Raw genomic sequence first — 15,987 nt, forward strand, 5'->3', positions numbered from 1 at the left:
CAGAACCTGTCTCAAAAGAAATGACTGTGGCTTCCAGTTTGGGTGGTCTTGCTCTTGGATCACTTGTGCCAGGGGAAGTAAGCTGCCATGTTGTGAGTTGACTTATGGAGAAGCCCATGTGGCATGGCAAAGAACCGAGAGGCCCTCAGTCCAACAGCCTGCGAAACACTGCAGCCTGCAAACTACCATGTGAGCGAACAGATCTGTTAGCTCCAGCCAAGTCTCAACATGACTGCAACTCGTGAGAACCTTGAGCCACTGAAGCCCAGCTAAGTTGTGGCTGGATTCCCGGCCCACGGAAACTGAGATAATAAATGTTTGTTGTTACAGGCCACTAAATTTGTAAGTCACTGGGTTTCCCTCTGTAGATCAATTTGGAGAGTACTACCATCTTAACAAATTTAACGCTTCTGATCCACAGATATGGGATGTTTCTTTCTGTTTATTTATATATTATCTTTGTTTGCTTCATGTTGCTACAACGGAATACTTGAGAAAGAATAATATATAAAGGAAAGAGGTTTATTTAGCTCACAGTTCTGCAGGCTGGGAAGTTTGAGAAGCATAGCACTGGCATCTGCTCAGCTTCTGGTGAGGGCTTTCCTGCTGCATGAAAATGTGGCAGAAGGTCAAAGGGGAAGCAAGCACATGTGAAGAAACAAAACCTGAGGGCTGTCCTGGCTTTATAACAACCCACTCTCACATTCTCATGAGATGTTTCTTATGAGTGTGGATGCAAAAGTCCTCAACAAAATACTAGCAAGCCAAATATTTGCAAAAGTCCTCAACAAAATACTAACAAACATTTTTATAAATGCCCATGAGAACAAATCCGGTCTCACAAGAGCTAGAACTCACTCACTACCACAAGAATGGCACCAAGGGGCCTGTGAGAGTGGAACCCCCCCATGACCCAAACACCTCTCATTAGACTCCACTTCTTAAAGGTTCCGACATCATTATATTGGCAATTAAGTCTCAATATGAGTTTTGGCAGAGACAAACCACATCCAAGTCATGGCAGATCTTTAGTTTCTTCCAACAATGTTTCATGGTTTTCATGCTATAAGTTTTGTACTTCTTTTGATAAATTTATGTCTAAGTATTTTATTCTTTTTGATGCTATTGTTAATAGAATCTTCTTAATTTCATTTTTGGATTCTTTATTGAAAATGTACAGAAATACAATCAATTTTTGTGTATTAATCTTGTATTCTGCAACCTTGCTGAATTTATTAGTGTTACAGTTTAATAGGGGGATGCTGATACAAAAAAATCCATGTCAGTATATGTACACATTGTGATCAATGCCATGAAGAAAGAGAAGAATTGGCACTGGGGAGGGTAGCCTCCAAGATGCCCCCTGCCTCTTGGAATTCAGTAATTTTTTACTGAGTTCCTTAAAATTTTACATATGGAAGATCAGGTTACCTACAAATAGAGATAGTTTTACTTCTTTTCTAAACTGGATGGCTTTTTGCTTCTTTTTCTATCCTAATTGTCCTACCTAGAATCTCCCCTACAATGTTGAATAGAAGTGCTGAGAGTACACATCCTTGTGCTGTTCCTGATTTAGGAAGAAAGCATCCAGCTTTTCATTAGTAAGTTTGATGTTAGTGGGTTTTTTATAAATGCCCTTTGTCAGGTTAAGGAAGCTTCTTTCTATTCCTAGTTTGTTGAGTACTTTTATGATCAAAGGGCTTGGGATCTTGTCAAATGCATTTTCTGCATCGTTTGAGATGGTCACATGGTTTTTCTTATGCTATTGATATGGTGTATTACATTAATTGATCTTTGGATGTTAAGCCAAACTTGCATTCATGTGGTAAATCCCACTTCATCAGGGCTGGGCATGGTGGCTCATGCCTGTAATCTCAACACTTTGGGAGGCTGAGGTGGGTGGATCACTTGAGGTCAGGAGTTTGAGACCAGCCTGGCCAACAAGGTGAAACCCCATCTCTATAAAAATACAAAAAAGGTAGCTGGGCATGATGGTGGCCACCTGTAATCCCAGCTACTTGGGAGGCTGAGGCAGGAGAATCACTTGAACCCGGGAGGTGGAGTTTGCAGTGAGCTGACATTGTGCCACTGTACTTCAGCCTGGGTGACAGAGTGAGACTCTACTAAAAAAAAAAAAAAAAAAAAAAAAGCCTGTTTCATCATGATGTAGAATTCATATGATGTGAATTTGGCTTGCTAGTATTTTGTTGAGGATTTTTGCATCCATATTCATAAGAAACATCAATCTGTAGTTTCCTTTTCTTGTGATGTCTTCATTTGGTTTTGGTGTCAGTGTAATACTGCCCTCATAAAATGAATTGGGAAGTGTTTTCTTCTTTTCTATTTTTTGAACAGTTTGTGAAGAATTGGTATTATTATGTATTTTATTTATTTATTTATTTTGAGATGGAGTCTTGCTCTGTTGCCCAGGCTGGAGTGCAGTGGCACGATCTCAGCTCACTGCAACCTCCTCCTCCTGGGCTCAAGCAATTCTCCTGCCTCAACCTCCCAAGTAGCTGAGATTACAGGCACCTGCCACCATGCCTGGCTGATTTTTTGTATTTTTTGTAGAGACAGAGTTTCACCATGTTGGCCAGGCTGGTCTCAAACTCCTGACCTCAAGTGATCTGCCCGCCTTGGGCTCCCAAAGTGATGGGATTTTAATTATTCTTTAAATGTTAGAATTTCCCACTGGAGTCATCTGGTCCTGAGCTTTTCTTTGTGGGTAGTGTTGTGATTATCTCTATTTGTTATCTCTATTCAAATTTTATTTCTTCTTCCATCAGTTTTTGTAGTTTCCACCTTTCTGGAAATTTGTCCACATCATCTAAGTTATCCATTTTGTTGACATGTAATAGTTCATAGTATTCCTTTATAATTTTTTTATTTCTTTGATGTTGGTAGTAATGCTCCTTCTTTCCTATCTGATTTTAGTAACTGAAGTCTTCTCTCTTATTTTCTTGGTCAATGTAGCTAAAGGTTTTCAATTTTGTTGGTCTTTTTATAGAACCAGCATTTAGTTTCACTAATGTTCTCTATTTTTCTATTCTCTATTTCATTAATTTCCATTCTAATCTTTGTTCTGCTTCCTTTAGGCTTTCTTATTTTGCTCTTCTTTTACCATTGTCTTAAGGTGGAAAGTTAGGTTACTGATTTCAGATCATTATTTTATTGTAAACCTTTACAACTATAAATTTCCCTTCTACTACTAAGTTCTTCCCTAATAAGTACTACTTTAGTTGTATCCTGTAAGTTTTGATATTTTTGTGTCTTCATTTTCATTCATTTCAAATTATTTTCTAATTTCTCTTTTGGTTCCTTCTTTGAAACATTAGTTATTTAGGAATGTGTTGTTTAATTTCCATATACTTGTGAATCTCTCCAATTTCTTTCAACACAATAATGATTTCTAATTTCATTCCATTCTGGTTGGAGAACATACTTTGTATTATTTCTTTTAAAATTTATTGGGCTGGGTGTGATGGTTCATACCTATAATACCAGCATTTTGGGAGGCTGAGGTTGGAGTATTACTTTAGCGGAGGAGTTCAAGACCAGTCCAGGCAATATATTGAGACTCCATCTCTACAAAAAAAATTAAAATAAACTAAAATATATTGAGGTTTGCTATCGCCTAGAATAGGGTCTGTTCTGGGTAATAGTCCATGAGCACTTGAGAAAATGTATATTCTGCTTTTGTTGGGTAGAGTGTTCTATAGACATCCATCAAGTCAAATTGGTTCATAGTGTTGTTTAAGTCTTCAATTTTCATGCTACTTGTGAGACTGAAGTAGGAGGATTGTTTGAGCCCATAAGTTCAAGATCTGCTTGGGCAGCATAGTAAGACTTATTCTAAAATAAATACATAAATGATGTTCAATTTCCTTGTTGCTCTCCTGGCTACTTCTTTTTTTTTTTTCTTTCTTTTTTTTTTTTATTGATCATTCTTGGGTGTTTCTCGCAGAGGGGGATTTGGCAGGGTCATAGGACAATAGTGGAGGGAAGGTCAGCAGATAAACAAGTGAACAAAGGTCTCTGGTTTTCCTAGGCAGAGGACCCTGCGGCCTTCCACAGTGTCTCCTGGCTACTTCTATCCACTACTGAAAGTGGGGTCTTGAGGTCTCCAGCTATCATTGCTGAGTTGTCTATTCCCCGCTTCATTTCCGTCAGTTTTTGCTTCATGTGCTTTGGTGCTCTGTTACTAGGTGCATATATATTTATAATTGTTATATTTTCCTGATGGATTGACCCTTTTATAATTCTAAAATGTCCCTAGAAGCATTTTTTTTTGTTTTAAAGTCTATTTTGTCTGATAAAACTATAGCCACTTCAGCTTTCTTGTGATTGCCCTTTGCATGATATATCTTTTTTTTCTTCTTTTGCTTTTCATCTATTTGTGCTTTTAAATCTAAAATGTTTCTCCATGGACAGCATATAGTAGAACCTTGTGTTTTTATTTTTTATTTTTTGAGATGGAGTCTCGCTCTGTCACCCAGGCTGGAGTGCAGTGGCGCAATCTCAGCTCACTGCAACCTCCACCTCCCGGGTTCACGCCATTCTCCTGCCTCAGCCTCCTAAGTAGCTGGGACTACAGGCACTCGCCACCACGCCCGGCTAATTTTTTGTATATTTAGTAGAGACGGGGTTTCACCATGTTAGCCAGGATGGTCTCGATCTCCTGACCTCGTGATCTGCCCGCCTCGGCCTCCTAAAGTGCTGGGATTACAGGCGTGAGCCACCGTGCCTGGTCAAATCTTGTTTTTTATCCAGTACAATAATCTTCCTTTGGATTACATTGTTTAATCCATTTACATTTAATATTATTGGTATAGTTGGATTTATGCCGCCATTTTACTTTTTGTTTTCTATGTCTCAAGTCTTTTCTGTTCCTCATTCTTCCTTCACTGCTTTCCTTTGCATTAAGTGAATATTTTCTAAGGTAGCATTTACATTTCTATAATGATTTTTTTGAAGTATATTTTTGGCATTTTCTTAGTTGTTGATCTAGGGTTTTATATACCTTTTTTTTTTTTTTTTTTTTGAGACAGCGTCTCACTCTGTCACCCAGGCTGGAGAACAGTGGCATGATCATGGCTCACCACAGACTTGATGTGCTGGGCTTAAGCAACCCTCCTACCTCAGTCGCCCGAGCAGCTGGGACTACAGGCAAGCACCACCATGCCTGGCTAATTTTGTTTATTTTTTATAGAGATGAGGTCTCACTATGTTTCCCAGGCTGGTCTCCAACCCCTGAGCTCAAGTGATTGATCCTCTTGCCTTGGGCTCCTAAAGTGCTGGGATTATAGGCCTGATCCATTGCACCTGGCTATACATTTTAACTTACTAGAATCAGCTTCAGATTTATTTATTTATATTTATTTATTTATTTTTGAAATAGAGTCTCGCTCTGTCACCCAGGCTGGAGTACAGTGGCGTAATATCGGCTCACTGCAACCTCTGCCTCCCAGGTTCAAGCAATTCTCCTGTCTCAGCCTCCCAAGTAGCTGGGACTACAGGTGTGTGCCATCATGCCTGGCTGATTTTTGTATTTTTTTTTTTAGTAGAGACAGGGTTTTGCCATGTTGGTCAAGCTGGTCTCAAATTCCTGACCTCAGGTGATCCACCTGCCTCAGCCTTCCAAAGTGCTGGGATTACAGGCATGTGCCACCGCGCCCAGCCTCAGCTTAAGATTTATATTAACTTTAATTTTAATGAGATGTAGAAACATGACTCCTATGTAGCTTTTTTCCCTTTCCCTCCTTTTTGTGGCATTGTTGTTATAACTATCACATCTATAAATGTTACAAGCCCAACAATAGTTGTTATAATCATTACTTTAAATACTGTTATGTTTTCTACAGAAGCTGAGAGAAAAAGGAGAATAAGTATATACAGCTTTTATTATATTAATCCTCTTTTTAAAAAAAATAATTTCTAGGCCGGGCACGGTGGCTCATGCCTGTAATCCCAGCACCTTGGGAGGCCAAGGCGGGGGGATCACTTGAGGTCAGGAGTTTCAGACCAGCCTGGCTAACATGGTGAAACTGCGTCTCTACTAAAAATATGATAGCCAGGTGTGGTGGTGGCGCCTGTAGTCCCAGCTACTTGGGAGGCTGAGGCAGGAGAATGGCGTGAACCCGGGAGGTGGAGGTTGTAGTGAGCCGAGATCGCGCCACTGCACTCCAGCCTGGGCAACAGAGCAAGACTCTGTCTCAAAAAATAAATAAATAAAATAATTTCTAGTTCTCTTCATTTCTTCTCGTGGATTTGAGTGACATCCGGAGTCATTTCCTTAGCCCAGTACAGCTTTGCTCCCACCCACCTTTCTTGTCTTGCTTTTGGTAAATATACTACATTTTATATGTAATAGGCCTAACAATATGTTATATTCATATTTATACAGTTGCTTTTTAAATCAGTTGAGAAGAAAAATGAATTTATACTGTCTTTTATAATTGCATAATTACTTTTACCAGTGCTTTTTGTGGATTCAAATTGCCATCAGGGGTAACTTGCTTTTAGCCTGAAGAACTACCTTTTTTTTTTTGAGACGCAATTTTGCTCTTGTTGCCCAGGCTGGAGTGCAATGGCGTGATCTTGGCTCACTGCAAACTCCATCTCCCAGGTTCAAGCAATTCTCGTGACTCAGCCTCCCAAGTAGCTGGGATTACAGGCGCCCGCCACCACGCCCGGCTAATTTTTGTATTTTTAGTGGAGATGGGGTTTCACCATGTTAGCCAGGCTGGTCTTGAACTCCTTACCTCAAGTGATCCCCCCGACCTCGGACTCCCAAAGTGCTGGGATTACAGGCGTGAGCCACCATGCCTGGCCTTGCCCAGTTTAATTTTGTCTCAAATTATATTGCCTGATGCTGAATAACTCTGATTTTCTGTTTGCATCTGCTTGATAGACATGTGCTCATTCTTCTGCATTTCACCTTTTTTTGGTCTTAAGATCAGTTGTTTTAAATGTCTGTCTCTCCACTTCTGTTGCAAATTTCTAAACTCACTAGTGGATAAGCTGCCTGCCACATCTGGGGGCATCTTGCCTGGCCGAGTGGTTGAGTGGTCCAGCTGATGTGTTGACGAGGCTCACAGTGGCTGCGTGGGTACTTCTGCCATTGTCATGGATGCTGTGTTGCTCAGCAATTCTGAGGTGACAACACAAACTCATGGGTCTCCCAGGTAGCTTTTAAAACAGTAAATTGGCTGGGTGTGGTGGCTTGCACCTGTAATCCCAGCACTTTGGGAGGCCGAGGCGGGTGGATCACGAGATCAGGAGATCGAGACCATCCTGGCTAACATGGTGAAACCCCATCTCTACTAAAAATACAAAAAATTAGCCAGGTGTGGTGGCAGGCACCTGTAATCCCAGCTACTCGGGAGACTGAGGCAGGAGAATCGCTTGAACCCGGGAGGTGGATGTTTCAGTGAGCCGAGATCGCGCCACTGCACTCCACCCTGGGTGACAGTGAGACTCGGTCTCAAACAAACAAACAAAACAAACAAACAAACAAAAAACAGTAAATTAACTCACGGCTAGAAGATACCAGCCAACAGCTTGGGAGGCCTCACATGAAGAGAGAGTGAGAAGCCCTCTCCACTGGGGAATCGGAGGCGGTCAGTGGCCGCGAGGAAAAGGAGGAGAGAGCCATCACCTGGTGCTTTAATTTTCGCCCTCACCTGCCTGAAAGCCCAGGTGGAAGCAGGGCAGGAGAATGTGCAGAGGAGGAAGAGGAGGAAGAGGCAGGATGGAGGGCAGGAGAGAGAGGGAGCCGACATCTTTGAGTCCCCGGAATTTAGCTTTGCCTGGGGCTAGATGCAACCCTCGGGCTTTTCGGTTTTGTAAGTCAATCCATTTCCGTGTTAAGTTAGTTTGGAGTGTCTTTAACTTGCAACTGAAGAAATCCCAACGAATCCTGGGACAGCGCCTCCAGATAGGAAGTCTAGAAGCCGGTTGGGCATGAGCAAAGCTACGTACGCCAAGAACCCCAAGAGAGAAGGAGAATTTGGTAATGGAGCCACTGGATGCCATCTGTGGCTTGACTGGACACCGTTGGAGACCTTTTTATTTCTGGAATTTTTACATTTCCTTTCCATATACTGTCCATATTAATGTCATGAGAAGAGAGCTGTGACATTATTTCAACCTACTGGAGCCAAATTGTTGCATAAAGTTGGGTCAGAAATGCTTTCCGCTGAGGTGAGAGGACACCTTGCCACCTCCTGGAGATGGGTAGTTCTAGGGCTCAAACAATGGAATGAAGGAGTCAGACTGTCAGACTCCTGGCTTTCTGCTCCCACCGCCCCAGAGTGTTGGCTTGTCAGCCTCCAGCTGACATCTCGTCTCGGCACAAAGGGAGCGCATAGGAGCAGGGCTCCTTCCCCAGAGCCTCTGGAGAATGCAGCCATAGAGCCGCCTTGTTACCAGAAAGGGGTCCCAATCCAGACCCCAGAGAGGGTTCTTGAATCTCATGCAAGAAAGAATTTGAGGTGAGTCCACAGAGTAAAGTGAAAACAAGTTTATTCGGAAAGAAATAAAGAATGGCTACTCCAAAGGCAGAGCAGCCTCGAGGTGCCCATTTTTAGGGTTACTTCTTTTTATTTATTTGAGACAGTCTCACTCTGTTGCCCAGGCTGGAGTGCAGTAGCGTGATCTTGGCTCGCTGCAACCTCCGCCTCCTGGGTTCAAGTGATTCTGCTGCCTCAGCCTCCCGAGTAGCTGAGATTACAGGCACGCACCACCATGCCTGGCTAATTTTTGTATTGTTAGTAGAGACAGCGTTTCACCATGTTGGCCAGGCTGGTCTCAAACTCCTGACCTCATGATCCATCTGCCTCAGCCTCCCAAAGTGCTGGAGTTACAGGCATGAGCCACCGTGCCTGGCCTATTTCTTGATTATATGCTAAATAGAGGTGTGTTATTCATGCTTCCCCTTTTTAGACCATATAGGGTTACTTCCTGACATTGACATGCCATTTGTAAACTGTCACAGCGCTGGTAGGAGTGTAGCAATGAGGACAACCAGAGGTCACTCTTGTGGCCATCTGGGTTTTGGTGTTTTGGCCGGCTTCTTTACTGCAACCTGTTTCATCAGCAGGGCCTCTATGACGTGTATCTTGTGCCGACCTCCTATCTCGTCCTGTGACTCAGAATGTCTAACCGTCTGGAAATGCAGCCAGTAGGTCTCAACCTTATTTTACCCAGCCCCTATTCAAAATGGAGTTGCTCTGGTTCAGACACCTCTGACGGCCTCACTGCAAGAAGGGCTGGGACACAGAAGCGAGCTTACTTGGGGTGGGCAGGGGGAGGGAGCAGGGAGGACTTAATCATGACTTTCCTCATGAGCTAGTAGAAAGTCCTACCTTTCTTGAGATTAAACTATGTAGAGTCACCACCTGCAAAAAATTGGATTTTGTCAGCAGGGAAGGAGGGGAGGGGTAGGAGATGGCAGCTAGGGAAGCGACAGGGCCGTGTTTTATTTATTTTTATTTTTTGAGACAGAGTTTTGCTCTCGTTGCCCAGGCTGGAGTGCAATGGTGCCATCTCAGCTCACCGCAACCTCTGCCTCCCAGGTTCAAGCGATTCTCCTGCCTCAGCCCCCTGAGTTGCTGGGATTACAGGCATGTGCCACCAGGCCTGGCCAAGTTTGTATTTTTAGGAGAGATGGGGTTTCTCCATGTTGGTCAGGCTGGTCTCGAACCCCCGACCTCAGGTGATCCACCCACCTCGGCCTCCCTAAGTGTTGGGATTACAGGCGTGAGCCACCACACCCGGCCAGGGCCGTGTTTTGACTTGGCTTCCGTCTGAGTGCCTGGGCTGCTCACTGGTGGTTCCGCATGAAGCCCCGGCGCTAGGTCTGTGGAGGGCATGTATTGAGCGGGTGAGCGCGCGCTGAGCGCCTCTGTGCTGCAGCCGTGGCTGGGGGCCGGGGCTCTCCACCCGCCTCCTGCGTGGTTCGAGGCTGACTTCCCACCGCTTCTGCCTCTCGATAAATGAGGCTCAGCTGGTGGAACCCTGTATTTCTCTTCAGTTCTAAAAGCTTGGGCTCAACTTGCTTGGCTCTCTGTGGCCTTCTTCTTAGTCCGCTGGTGCTGGCTTAGTCTCGGCAGTGACCTTAGTCACACTAGCCGGGCAGGGCTCAGATGGACGCGCCTGCTTTTCAGAGTGAAGCCCCAGTGTGCTCCGGACAAGGTGAGGCGGGGAGGGCATCAACATTTGCACCAGGCCCTAGAGATCGCCTCGGGAGCGGCACAGGCCTGGGAGCACCCAGTCCTGCTGAGTCTCAGGTTTCTCTCTGGGCTGAGGGATCGTGAGGGCTGAGGCTGGGTCCAGACCCTGCCTGGGGCTCCCCCGAAAGCAGTCTGGGGCTTTGGGGGATGTGTCAGACTCTGTCGGGCTGGAACAAATGGGCCTCAAAGGTTGGTTAAGTGCAGCCCCTGCCAAGAAGGCACTCTTCTGTAATTTGCCAGACAGTCCTCAGCCCCAGAATGCCTCTGGGAAGGGGACAGAGCAGCGCGTGGCAAAGCAGAGGCTGGGAGGAGGAGGAAGCGGGAGGCCCAGGTAAACCTCAGGCCACACTTGGGCCAGAGGCAGGGTCCAGAGGCCGGCGGGAAGGCAGCCAGTCCCCGGAAGGCAGCAGGCGCACTGACTGGGGCCCTGCCTTCCTCCTCCGGGTTCCGCAGTGTCCTGCGGGCTACCAGAGAGGTCCACGGCGGGCGGTGGGGCCAGGGGTGCCTGGCCGAAGAGCAGAGGCCCCCACGGCGCCCTGTGTGTGGAAACCTCCGGATGGCCGCAGCGGGGTGGGGGGTGAACCAAAGCCCTGGGATCGCCGGGGGAGGGGCGGGGGCTCGGGCTTGGGAGGAGGATGATCTGGAGGAAGGCCTACAGCAGCTTTCCATTCTTTCAGCCCTGAGCCCTCGAGTCTCCGCCTCGCATCCGTTCGGGCGCGGTGTAAACTCCACGCCTGAGCTCCACGAGACACGGCGGGGCGGAGGGAGGAGGGAGAGACCAGTCCACACACAGGCGTACCTTATTATATAGAATTTGTACAATATATTTCTTTTCGTTTGCATATTTTACCCACAGCTTAACATCCTTTTTACAGGCTGAACTCACTCAGGCTGACAGAATCAAAATTCTTTCAACCAAATAAGAAAAATTCGAAATCGTAAACCCGTAAGAAAACAAATTAAAAACGGTGATGAAAATACGTCACTCCTCTCGTTAGGAACAGTGTCTGTTTGTACAACAGGTATGCTCTGGAACAGGATTTCTTTACAGCGTAGGCACGTGTTTCCACCTTTGCTCTGCGGGCTTCGCCTACTCCGGGCCTGGGACTCCTGGAAAGCGCCGGGACGCGGCGGCTCTGGCTCGGCAGCGCCACCCGGTGGCCGGAGACAGAGGCGGCCGGGCCGAGCCGGGACAGCAGCCGCGGGTGCGGGCGGACTCAGGCTTGTTTCTCGTGAACTGCAGCGAAGATCCCAGAACAGCAAGGGCAGTGGGCGGACAGGTGCTCTGGGGAGCCCAGCGTTTATTTACAGCTGATCTTCCTGACGGGAGGATGGAGTACAGCGGCGGCCACTGCCATAGGGGAGGTGACTCCGGCCCTACCGCCCGCTTTACTCGGAGTCTGGGGTGTGGAGGGGCATGGGTGGCGCTATCTCGTCTACCTTCCAGGTTGGCTGTGAGTCTGAGCACGCAGCGGGGCCTCCCTCTCAAGCACTAAGACTTGTTTCCTGTGAGTCCCCTCTTGGGAAACTCCTTACTGGGAGACCTCCTCGGGTCTGAGGGATGAAGAAGGTGGGGCCTTCTCTGGGGCGGTGCGGGCAGCTCCCAAAGCAAGGTAGGTTTGGCAAAGAGCAAAAGATGGGAAAAGGATTTCTACGGAGCCAGCAGCACCTGCCTATTCAGGTCCCAAGCCACAGGAACCAGGCCAGGCCTTTCCACCAGGGCAATGGCCTCAGTCCTCAGGCCACCAAGTTCCAGGACCTGCCCCACGTGTTCCCGTCTCCCTTAAATCCCACCCTCCACCCGCCCCGGGATGATTCTACCAGAACTCTGGGGCTTAGCTGAGAACCTAATTGTAGGGCTGTGAAGCCCGCTGCACCTTGGAGTCCTGACCCAGAAGGCGAAAGTGCTCTTATAGGAAGATGCTTCCAGACCTGCAGACTCGGGCCCTTGCAATCCAGATCCCTGCAGACCCTGCACAGAGGGGTCTTCAGAGGCCACGGGGCACACTGGGCCGTGGCAATGCCGACCTGGTCAAGCTTGGCCTTGGTGGTGGGGCCCCTTCTCTGGCTCTGGCACTGTGTGGTGGGATGTGCTTCGGCCCAGACACTGCCCCTAAAGGCATGCTCCAACCCCAGGGGTCCCACTAAGGCCGGCACGCAGCCCACACGCCAGACTTGCTTCATGTTCCCAAGCGTGGCTCTGGAGGGAGAATCATCATCGGCACTCCAGGGCAAGACTAAACTCATCAAAAGAAAAATGTAAAACAGCACTGACTAGAACTAATGTCGTTATTGCTACAAGTGACAGCCAAACAGCCACGCAGAGTCCCAGAGGTGGGTATGGCAGACTACCATGACTATCAAGCAGAAATAAAATTCTGTGGGTTTTTACTCTTAAAATAAGATATCCTCTGATCATCTTCACGGTACAGAAGCTCACGCCTGCTCCTCACATTCTGCTACTTTCACAGAATGGTCAGTCCCCGGTCATGCCCTCGAGCCCCTCCAGGGAGACAGTGTGGTTCTGCTCTAAAAATGTGAGGTGGAAACTGAAATATGTCAAAACAACAACTGAGGAACTGCGGCTGTGCTGCCTGGTGCATGAGCAGACGTACAGGGGCGCCTGCCGGCTGTCCCCAAGGGCACTTGTTCTCCTCAAGGAGTTCTCTGGGAGGGCGCGGCCGTGCAGGGAGCTAGCTCGATGCCTGGTTCTGTACTGGATGCTTGGGGATCACTGGTGGCTAGGAGGGGCTCTCGCCAGTTTTGGTTTGGTGTGAAAAGCAAAGAGGTGCTCCCAGGCTGGGCAGCCACTGGGGGTCTTGCTGGAAAGGTGGATCTGGGTGGACTGTGCCTCCCTCTGAAGGCAAGTGCAGGCAGTTCCAGCTCCACGGAGACAGAAACCAGTTGAGAGAGGCTGCTTCCAAGTCTTCCCAGGCCCACGGCTCCTGCAGTGACAGCCTCTGGAGAAGGCTGGTCTCTGAACCTTCTCAAGGGCCCCCTGCCCACCCTTTCTGAGGCATTCTGCACTGCTTGGCTTATTTTCACCATGCTACAGCCTGTGCTTGTGTCCAGCCTACGCACGGGAGCTCTTGGAGACGTGGCTGCTTGGCATCCTAACTGGAGTGAAGTCAGCTCAAGGAGAGCTGGGCACTGGCGCTACAGGAATTTTCCTGAATGAGGTTAGATGTCTGCTCTAAAATCCCTGTGGCAGATGAACTAGTCCCGTGCACGCCCCACCAAGGGCTAACACTCCACATTCCAGAGGCGGGTGGCCTTGTTTGGGTAGTTGATGGCCAGGCTGATGGCAGCAATGTTCTGCAGAGCCTGTGGAGGGAAAAAGAGTTGTCGCCAATGTCAGGAGCCACTCCCTCATTCAGTGAGTGCTGATAAGACCCTCAGCTGAGCACTGAGCACGGAGGACGGGAACCAGATGTGTTCCCCTCCCCCACAGGCCTGCAGGGTGGAGAGAGAAAAAAAATGCTATTAAGAGCACATGAAAGCTCCAAATGTAGGTAGGAATCATCACTGCCCAGAGGGGCAGTCCCAGGGCGGAGGCTCAGAAGACTGTCTGCAGAGGTCTGGGAAAACTCTCTGGGGAAAACAGTGCAAAGATGCAGGTGGGGAAGGGCATGGCACTCATAGGAAACGAACAGCCAGTGCTGGGGACCAGAGGGAGTAGAGAAAACAGGGCCAGGAGGGCACTGAGATGCCCTGGAGGCGAGGCCAGGCCCGTCAGGCCTTCAGGGTCTGGGCAGCAAGAGGGTGGAGGTGGCTGAGGGAGGAAGAGGGGGTTGGCAGGGAGACGTGTCAGGGAGAAACGTCAGGACACTGGTGCAGTACACTCAACAGGCTGTGGGGAGGGTCAGAAGAGGGTAAGGAGGAAATGGAGACTGGACAGGGGCAGCAAGAGGGACCCGCCCACAGGCAAGCCGCCATGCTGAGCTTTGGGGCCAGGACGGGGAAATATCAAAATTTCGTTACATGATGTGATGAAACCTGGGGTGGCGGCGGCAATGCTGGTACGTAGCTGTTGGGGGTAAGGGAGTTTCTACTCTGCCTACAGGTCTCGGGTGAATTCACACAAACTCTTTGGTATGGGCTGGGGGCATTTCCACTTCCGAGCGTACACGTCAAAGCCTACAGCAGGAAAGAAGACCCTTTTCCTGCAAAAGGGCGGTGTGTTCGGAGAATACTTCCAAGGGACAGAGCGCCGCGCTCAGGCAGGGCTCTTGGCTGGGTGTCCCGGCTGGGTGTCCACCCACGGGTAAGCCTGTGAGCCTCAGTGTCCCTAGCTGTCCTCCGGGGGGGTGGGGGTGTTGGGCCACACACGCGATGATATTCAAGGAGTCCAAGGTTCTCAAAATGTACTCTGGGGCCAGATGACTCCCGAGACCCTTTTGGGGCCTGCAAGGTTCATTTTTGACTTTCCTTCTCCTGAGTATATGGTGGAGTGTTCCAGAGCCTGACGTGTGATCTGACTGACTGCAGAAGCAGACATGAGAATCCAGCTGTCTTCTACGAGGCCAGACATGAGAGGGGTCTGCAGGGATGGAACACAGCGCCACCCTCTGCAGGCATTCCTTTTTTCTTTTTTGGTCACCTATTTGTCCCAGAGCACTCAGTAATTACTTTGTTTTGAAAAGTTAGAGTCGTTTTTCACAAGACGTGTTATTCATGTTAACATGAAATGGGTTCACAACTTTAAAAAAATAAATTGATAAAGGTTTACACTTTTGCTTAATTTTTAAATCGAAAATCTCGTTTCTAATGGCACATATGGATATATGCATAATAGACATATCCAAAAGCTTTCTGAGCTCCTCAGTCAGTGAAAAGTGTGAAGCGTCCTGAGACCAAACAGCTGTCAGAAGAGGAGTTCCGCTACCAGAGAAGCAACTCACATCTAAAAATATGTGAAATCTAACTCCACGGAAACTTCAAGAATCAGCCAAACTAAATTTAAGGCATCGGTTGTTTTGGTTTTAAAGACACAAATTCTTCTGACCCCACAGTTTAGAGTGAATGACTCTGATAAATGGGGCTCGTGCGTGCTCTCTGAGCACCAGGAGGAAGTGACTAAACTGGAACAAGCTCTGTGTAAGCTCCGGGTGGATTCTGTCCTACTCAGACGCAATGCACAGACCTTCTCTGCCCTGGCCATGGTGAGATGGTGGCGCCCCAGCCTGGGGGCCAGCTCTGTTGGGGTGGAGAGAGTACCTGTGCCGCACAGCGGAGAAGGTGGTCGTCCGTGGTTAGGGCCAGCAGGTAATCCTGCAGCACACCAAGCTCCTGCAGAGAGAGAGCAGGGGCTGTGAGCGACAGTGCCAGATGCGCAGTGCAGCTCTCCCAGACCACCTGGGACACCTGCTTGCGAAAGCAGAAGCCTCTCATGGGCGGACGCTACTCACGCCGCCCAGCACCGCGTGGCACTGCCTTGCTCAGAACCCCGGCGGGAGCCAGGTGCCCGGTGCCGGGGTCACCTTTGCCTCCACCTGCCCTTGGGTGACCAGGCCAGGACCCCTCCTCAAGCCAGTTTCCTCATGTGTGAAAGGAGAGGGAAGCTAAAGAACTCTGAAAGGCCCTTTCAGCTCCCACATTCAATCAGTCTATTGTGCTGAGGGGAGGAAAAAAAGAGAAGGAAGCAGAAATAACCCATCGTTTTATTTTCCAAAACTCACTGTTGTCAAGGGCTGATCCCGGGCGGTTTCTCCCCCATTGGCTCTAGGCCTGACAAAATAAGCAATCTCAGAGCTGA

General features: G+C 48.2%; 1 protein-coding gene across 4 annotated transcripts in view; it reads right to left on the reverse strand.

Moving 5' to 3' along the window:
* Window positions 1-11,028: 11,028 nt before the first annotated feature.
* The window catches only part of ZZEF1 (zinc finger ZZ-type and EF-hand domain containing 1), a 137,764-nt gene continuing 132,805 nt past the window's right edge, over window positions 11,029-15,987 (reverse strand). For all 4 annotated transcript variants that reach the window (XM_063598863.1, XM_024926259.4, XM_063598864.1 and 1 more), the window contains 2 exons: window positions 15,450-15,521; window positions 11,029-13,556 (listed from right to left, as the gene is read on the reverse strand). In XM_063598863.1, coding sequence (XP_063454933.1) covers window positions 13,476-13,556; window positions 15,450-15,521 — 153 coding nt within the window. In that variant the 3' untranslated portion in view covers window positions 11,029-13,475. The remainder of the gene's footprint in view (window positions 13,557-15,449; window positions 15,522-15,987) is intronic.

The sequence above is a fragment of the Pan paniscus genome, chromosome 19, assembly GCF_029289425.2.
Source record: "Pan paniscus chromosome 19, NHGRI_mPanPan1-v2.0_pri, whole genome shotgun sequence".
NCBI lineage: Eukaryota > Metazoa > Chordata > Mammalia > Primates > Hominidae > Pan > Pan paniscus.